The 8,949-nt window shown below is 36.7% G+C and overlaps 1 protein-coding gene across 2 annotated transcripts in view; it reads left to right on the plus strand.

Annotated features, from left to right (window-relative positions):
• Positions 1–8,949, plus strand: part of LOC306849155 (ras-specific guanine nucleotide-releasing factor RalGPS1-like) — a 103,316-nt gene that overhangs the window by 23,425 nt on the left and 70,942 nt on the right. For both annotated transcript variants that reach the window (XM_079384004.1, XM_079384005.1), the window contains exons 8-9: positions 260–352; positions 6,988–7,114. In XM_079384004.1, the coding sequence (XP_079240130.1) occupies positions 260–352; positions 6,988–7,114 (220 nt within the window). The remainder of the gene's footprint in view (positions 1–259; positions 353–6,987; positions 7,115–8,949) is intronic.

The raw sequence follows: 8,949 nt of genomic DNA on the forward strand, positions 1-8,949 counted from the left end.
GCTGATGGATAAAGTAGATCAGCCAATGACTAAAAAAAACCAAAGCAGCATTGCTTTTTCTCCTACTTTCCATAAAGGTGGTTGACACATAGTAGTTCACAGAGGTCAGCCTAGTGGAAAAGAAAAGAATGACAACAGCATGATGTGACCAGACCAGAAAACACAGTGGAACAAACAAGTAAAGGCATACATTGGTGTCTTACATGAGGCATGCAGCTAATTTATGTTAAGTTTGTGTGTCTTCTGTGTTTCTTTATAGAAACTCCTGGAGCTGAATAACGTACACTCTCTGGTGTCGGTGGTCTCTGCTCTTCAAAGCGCACCTATCTTCAGATTGAGCAAGACCTGGGCGGTACGCAAGACTGCGGATTTATTATTTTATTTTATATTGTTCATGATATATTTATGGCTTTTATTTATGCCATTTTTATTTTTGACATTCTATATAGTCAACAGCTTGGACTATTCATTTTTTTATTTAATATATTTGTCCATATTTATTCCAATAAAATTAAAATAAGCCATATGTATATACAATAATATCTATGTAAAAAATAGTAATACATTAAGTCATAAAAATAAGTTTTATTAAATAAATATGGTTTGCATGGGTATTTACTGTTTGGTTATGGCATCATCCCTAATTATGATAGTAAATTCAGAATTTTGACTTTGTAATATAATATCAGAGCATCTACAGCAGAAGAATTTTCCGTATTATTTTATTTAGGAAGACATGTGGAAAAAACTTCTCATTTAATATTCTGTTCCCTTACAGGGGATTTATTGTGGATAACCACAAAATGCTAGCTGTTCTACTGCTTTATAATTTAGCTGACAATGCAGTGTTTGTATTTATTTCTCCAGAGAGTCCCAGTGCTCTTGGATTTCCATTGATCTTATTTGTAGAGATGTAGATGAGAAGGCCGTTTGAATGCATGGACAGTGAAAGAATGAGCCCATTGGATCCTGTTCTGAACATTTTAAGTGGCTTGGAAAATTTTGAAAGAGCTGTTTCTGAGACCTTGTTTAACGTTGCCAAAGCTTTAAATCTATTTATAAGTATTTTCATCACCCCAGTTTGAGGTCCAAAACCTCTTGGCCTCTTTTCTCGAGGAAGAGTAGAAGGACTAAACTCTATATGCTGTACAGACAACACTTACAACCAGCCCTCGGTGAGCACATCTGAATAAGCAGGGTATGTCGGGATCCTTGTTAAAAGTGATATGCATCTTATCGACATTTACAAATATAAAGAATATTTCATGATCATTGATTAATATCTCATCCTCTTTCTCAGTGTTTTTCTATGTAGTCAAAACCTTATGGCAGATATGCCATTCCTTTCATATTCTGCCTAAAAATAATGATCCATACTTAAAAGTGATGACTACCTTACCATTTATGTGAATGTTACTTTGAGAAGCATGATATTAAAAATGGGTGTAAACAGATAAAGGTCCCAAAAAGCTTAATCCAGGAGTTTTTAAGGTAGTAAATGACTCTTTAAGAGTCAAATCAGGCAGTATTAACAGTACTTATTTTGTTGAGAGATGTTGGTGGTAGTGAGTTTAGGCTCACTGGGGGCCTTAATGACTTGGGATGCAAGCAGCTTCCAGAGTTGACATTCCACATTGAGCCACAGCACTTCTGTAAATTGAGAAAAGATGGAAAAAGAGGGAGCATGTTGTTTATAAGTAATTGCGGCGGGACCGTTTGTCTGATACCACAAGCCCAACTCTCTTGCCATACATTTAGCTTTGCCACAAGGGAATTTTGACAATGCTATTATTAAATAAAATATTATGTGTCATATTAAACTATGTATTTAGTTAAATTTACATTTAACAAAACAAAGTTTATTCAATTTGCTAGTGTAATTCATTGATTTTGTGTATAGCACAACACCCAATTTAGACCTACGAATAATATGCCAATTTTTATGCATGTATTTTAGATACAGAATCTAGACGCAAAAAATGACATTGACCTTATAACCCTAGACGGTGACAAAATGCCAGTCATCTTTAAAAAGCCATAGACTTTAATCAGTGTTCTTTGCATCCCAAAATGCTTCAGGTCTAACTAGAAAGATTGAAATGTCACATGACCAGACACTGTGTGCCTGCATCAGTTACAGGGATAATTTCTGATTAATCACAGCCTGGTTTTAAGAGGTTGCTTTTCCATACGTCCTAGACCCCTGAGGCCTGAATTGGAGAAAACGTGCACATTGTGGTCCGGTTTCAATTATAGATTGGAGTGTTTCATTTGTTGTCCTTTTCATAATGAAAAGGCACTTGCGTGTATTTGCTGACAGTTTTGCCTGACTATAATGATTGTTTTAGGTCTTTCTGTGCACATGGTTTCTGTTTCACTGCTCATGGCACAGACTGGATTGAGTAATTCTTTATGTCATTTGTTCCAGTCGATTTCTGAACCGCTTGACTTCGAAGCCTTGTTTCCACTTATTTGAAGATTAACTGCTGATTTCCCAGTGGGCATGCAATGAATTAGGAGGAATATGGTGCTCACTGGTACACATTTTGGAACAGATTATAAAGATTTGAGACTTTAGTCTTTGCAACTTTAGGGATCTCGTCTATGCACGAACAGCTTGTAACACTCCAAAGAGAAAGGACAAATTGAAATCGCATCATATGACCCCTTTAATACTTATCAACTGTCAAATGCAAGAAAAAATTGGCTTTGGCAAATAAATAAAACCAGTTGGCCAGTCATTGTATAATGAATTGCAACAAAGTACATAGTGCTCCTTTTCTGTTGCATGGTTCATTCTCCTACTTCCATTTACTATTAGCTGATCCTCTATTCTGCCCTTGTTCCTGTCCTGAGTTACACACAAAAGACAAATTACAAATCCAGCTCTTAACATTGCACCTATGGCTAAGAAGCTCATCCCCATCAAATTCAATCTAAGTGGAAAGTTGCTCAGTGGCGCTCCATTACAGCTGCTGATGTATGGAGGCTTTCACTGCTATCTGAAATGGCTACAGAGCACAGGGCTGACCTCCATGAACTGTGCTGTAATCAAAGTCAGCCATGTGTTACTGCAAAATAAAATAAAGATGTTAGTGGTTGAAGGAATCCCCTCACTTTCATCACCCTCAGAGGGATTGTTTAGCACTGTGTATGTGTCTATGGGGATGAGTAATGCCACTGTGGCAGACGCTCAAGCCCTGCACTCTAGGAAGGAGGCCGGCTGATGATGTGGTTGTGGTGGTGGGTGATGGAGGCTTGATAAAGGAGATCAGAAAAGGCTTTTGTTTTGGCATTTGGTTGCTCTAAATCAGGCAGAAAATTACTAGTCTTGTTGCCGAGATGGTACACACGCATGGAAATCACATTCACTGAAACATGTCGGTGGAGTTACAATTTACCCTGTTCATCATTTGAAATTGCTTTGTAATTAGTTTTCCTTAAAATATCATAAGCAGTCTCCCTCTGCTCATAGTACTTCTTCAAATCTTTGTCATAATATTATCATTTCCACACCAGGCTCCCTGATTGATGGTGTCGCGATCTAACTTTCCTGCCATGGATCATCTCAGCACCGTTTAAAATCGACTGCAGTTTTTTACCACTTCCTTTGTTGAATAAAAGAGGGGAGGGGAGGGGTCACTTTTCTGTTTCTCTGTTGCAAGTCCAAAGGAGAAAAATCCAAGTTGTGGTTCATTAAATTCTTCAGGTTCATTTTAGGCCAACATCTAAATGATGAATGAGAGTTAGCTTCCTGTCAAGTGAGCTTTTCACTCCCTAACTATTGTCTGAGTATAAATGTATCCAAAAATCAGGCTCATTGGAGTAATTGGCTGGCAAATGAGTATTATCTAATCATTAGTCTTTCAGTTTCTTGTGGATGCAGGACATTTGAATGTGGCATTCAGTTTCTTTCACTTCATTCAGTTTCCAAATACCAACTCCCTATATAGATATGATAGAAAAATGAATCTTTTTGTTTTTCTTATTTTGTCATTTAAAAGAAATAGATATGTTACTGTTTTTGTTTCTATTGTCACAATTTGATAACCTCTGATTTAGATATTTCACACCTGAGAATGATAAATAAGATTATCCTAATTTACCCACATTTATGTATTTTATTTTATTTTTTTTTTTTGTTGTTGTTGTTGTTTTGTTTTTTAAAGGCAATATTTTACCCATAAATTAAAATTGTCATCATAACGTCGCTTTGTTTTTTGCTTTGCTTTTTTTTTTTTTTTTTTTTGCTTTGCTTTTTTTGTTTTGTGTTGTGTTTTGTTTTGCCTTGATTTGCTTTGTTTTTTTGCTTTGCTTTGCTTTTTTTGCTTTGTGTTTTGTTTTGCCTTGGTTTGCTTTGTTTTTTGCTTTGCTTTGCTTTGCCTTACTTTGTGAAGGAATAGTTCACTCAAAAAACCTATGCAAGACACCGAGTTGAACAAGATTTGAACATTAATAATGGAAAAAGAGTACTGTGTGATTGCATCTCTGGAGACTGGTACAGGTCATCTGCCAACATTGTGGTTTCAAGGACTGTTACTTGCATTGTTGGACAAAATCTCTCACCAAACCTACAAAAGAGTGGAATACAATGTGTATCTGTCTAACACAAGAAGAGCATGTTGAAGTACTTTGTGGAAATTCACTTCAGCATTTGATGTGATAAAGCCATGTGTGATGGAATTCTTCAGTTAATGAGCTTTTTGTTAATCCTATAACAGTGGTTTTGCACATGGTCATCCCCACAGATTCAATAGCACATGTGCTGTAAAGAAGCATTGGGTGAATGCCATTTATAAAGGCATTCTAGAAACCAAGCCTGTTTATTGTGATCATGCACTTTCTATATATGAGAAATATACCGAGGGCCTGGAGTTTGGGTGCTGAGTTCAAGGAACTTATCCCTTAATACAGTTTCATTAGTCTCCCAATGGGTTAATTAACAGAGGCAGAGCTGAGATGAAAAATACGTTCTATTATTATTCTATTATGAAAAGTTCACCTAGTTAAAACAATAATATTATTATATAGCGTTTAAAATGTATGCTATGTAAAGACATAATTAGAACAGTTTTCCTAATGTAGGTATGTCTTTGGATAGAGTTTTTATATATTAATATTTATTTTTTTATGTATTTATCATCATATTTGAATGAATTAACAGAGGTAAAGTGCCCTCCACCAATATTGGCACCCTTGATACCTTTGATCTTTCACTCAAAACTATCATTGAAGTAAAACAATTGAAAGTGGGTCATCTCATGATAAAATAAATGTTTTTCTCCAATGACTGTTGGCCACAATTATTGGCACTCCTAGAAATTCTTATGAGTAAAATATCTCTGAAGTATATTCCCATTCATATTTACATTTTTTAGGATACCAGGGTGACTAGGAGCATGAAATTGTCCAGCCATGACTTCCTGTTCCACAGGATTATAAATATGAGGAAGACAAGGGTCAAATTCCCTTAATCATCCATCACAAGGAGTAAAACCTAAGAATGTAGTTCTGATGTGCAGAACAAGATTGTTGAGCATCACAAAATAGAAAGTGGCTGTAAAAAAAGAGTTAAAGCATTGACAATTCCCATTTCCACCATCAGAGTAATAATTAAGAGGTTCCAATCAACTAGAGATGTTAAAAGTCTGCCTGGAAGAGGACGTGTCTCTATATCGTCCTAATGCACGGTGAGGAGGAGAGTTTGAGTGGCTAAAGACTCTCCAAGGACCACAGCTGTAGAATTGTAGCGATTAAACATCCCCTACATCACCACATCTTGTTCGGGAGGGTTTCAAGGAAAATTATCTTCACTCATCCAAAAACAAACTCAGTTGTCAGACACGACTGGAACTTCAAATGGCACTGACTTCTATGGTCAGATGGAACTGAAAAAAGAGCTTTTTGGCAGCAAACCCACCAGATGAGTTTAGCACAAACGGGGATAAAAAAGTACCCTTGTCCACGGTTAAATATACTGCTGGATCTATAATGTTGTGGGCCTGTTTTTCTTCCAGAGATCCTGAACATCTTGTTCAGATGCATGGCATCATGGATTTGATCAAATACCAACAGATAAAAAAAAAATCAATGTCGTGGATCTCAATGTGTTTGGATCTTCCACCAGGACAAAAATCCAAAACAAACATAAAAATAAACACAAAAATGGGTCACTGAGCACAAAATGAATCCTTTACCATGGCTGTCCCTGTCCTCTGACCTGAACCCTACAGAAAATGAGTGGGGTGAACTTAAGAGAAGAAGTACATGGAGCTGTGACTCTGAAGGATCTGGAGAGATTCTGTTGGAAGAAAATGGTCTCTGATCTCTTATCAGGTGTTGTCCAAACTCTTCAGGCATTATAGGAGAAAACTGTTACCCTGGGAAAAGGACGTTGCAATAATTGGGTGCCAATAATTATGGCCAGCATGAACTAGACAAAGCATTTATTTCACAATAAGATTTCCCCCCCACTTTCAATTGTTTTACCTCAATGATAGGTTGGAATTTTGTGAATTTTTTGAATGAAAGATAAAAAGGATAAACAATGCAGTTTATTTTCACAGCCGCCTTTACTCATATTTGACCAAGGGTGCCAATATTAGTGGAGGGCACTGTAACTGAGATGAAAAATATTTTGTGATGGTAATGATAATTTTCCAGTTATTTTTATATAAAATTTAAATTGGCTATACAGTATTAATATTTTAGTTTTTAATTTCATTTAAAATAGTTTTTTTTTAGTCTGCTTGTATTCTATTTTATGTTAATTTTATATTTTAAATTTGTATATTTTTTTCTTGTTCCTATTCTGTCCTATAATTTAAAAAAAAATTTTTTTTTTTTTACTTGTTTCTATTTTTTACTTGTTGCTAAGTATGCACTTAGAATACCTTTGATTTAGACGTTTTAGATTTAGACATCCACTAGCTGTTCCTAAATTTCTGAATGAATGAACTGTCCTTATGTGCTTTCTGTTGTGAACAGTTGATCAGTCGAAAGGACAAGGCCACCTTTGAGAAGCTTGACTTTCTGACGTCAAAAGAAGAGAATTACAACCGCATGAGAGAGTACATCAGGTCCCTCAAAATGGCCCCCTGCATCCCCTACCTAGGTAAGTGTTATTTAAAGATCACATTTGTACCTGGGTTAATGGCATTTTGTAGACTTCATTCCCTCATATCATATAACATCCAGCCAGAAATGTCTTGAGAGATTTACTGACTTTGTAAATAGTTTTTATTGCAGGTTTGTTATCAATAAGGCTGTATTTAAAACTGAAGAAGCTTCTTTAAACGGAAGAATAATTTGGGTCAGAGAAAGGAATGGGTCTTGGCCCACTGGACTTAGCCAGGCTTGTGATATTGACTTATTCAATTACTTCAGTATAATGGCTTTTGTTTTTTTCATAAGGTTCATTTTAAGTTGGCTGTGTGCACCTCATTATATTTTTTTGGCCTTGTCTCAATTTCACTTTCTATGGTGACCAGCAGAGGGTGTTTCAGTATACCGCTCTGGTTCAGTAATGATTGAGAAATGTGCCATATCCTGTTTTAGGTGTCAACACAGGGGGGAAAAATTACATTCATCAAATCATTTCAGGGGTTTTTAGGATTTCTGCTTAAGCTCAAATTTTCTGTCACCACGCAATGCATAAATCAAAAAAGCTCTCTCTTTCTCTCTTGCCACAGAACAGAATGTAGAGATGGAAAATACAATGAAATCATATTGTAGCACTTATTTCCAAATTGGTAGCCACTTTTTCTCTCTCATGAATAGACGTCTGTCAGAGACTCTCATTGGATGTTGCAGAAGCCCAGTGAGCGATTAGTTACACACGCATCAGTCTCCTCTAAAGGCACTGACAGCACTTGAAATGGATGCCTCCCTCAGGATTGTTGATCTCATGGGGAACAGGATCCAGATCCTTCACTCAATTGCGCTTTTCCATCTTAGGCATCAGCAGCAAGGTCCGTATTACTAATCCAGCTGTTAACCGAGAGCCAGACTTGATCAGAAAGGGATCTGGAGGCTTTACCTTTAGGAGGCTTTTTGTATGTTTTTAACAAGATCCACTTTTTAAGATGTGGAAGTTTTGATTTTAAAAAGCATAACAGACCGTTCAGTATGTCATTGCCACATGCTTGAGTTCCAAACTCATGGTCACAGAGTTTTCCAGGTGCTCTTGTGTCATTGTGGTATGTGAATAACTAACTAAAAGGCCAGTCAGGAATAACTTCAGACAGCTGTAACTCAAATGGTCTCTTGGTCTGTAACGTGTGGGCTGGTTCTTTTCTAGAGGTCTGAAATGCACAAACAGACATTCACTGTCATTTCTAAGAAGGTAAACATGTGGATAGAGCTCACGCATTCCGTCTCGCTTCTCTCAGCCGCACACATCTTTCTCATTAACCAAATTTCCTTTACATAATCCACATTGAGAGTCTGCTTCCACTTGGGCAGCGTGTCCATAAACTGCGTCCCATTAAACAGAGGGCTTTCTCAGACGTCACTCAGCAGAAACCGCTGTACCTGGTGCCGGTAGCTTGTGGTTTAGTTGCAGTGTAACACATTCCCATTTCTGAGCAGCAGGCAGCTGAAACCGCAGGGACGGAAAGACTGTTTGACGTGGCTGAGGTTATACAGGCTGTCACTTCAAATCTGTCAGTTTCCACTGTGCTTCTCCAGTGGCCCTTTCCATTTCTCATTGGGACATAGGAAAAAGGAAATGAAATGGTTTGGGGTTTTGTCAAACACTTTTAATTCTTTTTGATGTATTTAGTAGAACTTTTATTATTGATTTTACAAAAAAATGTGATTGATTCAATTAGCTTGTACTAAAATAACTCCTGAAAAGACGTATCCTGTTTTACACTTGGAATAGAAGTTTATGGGAAAATTGCACAGCATCACATGTTGAATAATCATATAATTATTGTTTGAAAAATG

The sequence above is a fragment of the Barbus barbus genome (genome assembly GCF_936440315.1).
Source record: "Barbus barbus genome assembly, chromosome: 29".
NCBI lineage: Eukaryota > Metazoa > Chordata > Actinopteri > Cypriniformes > Cyprinidae > Barbus > Barbus barbus.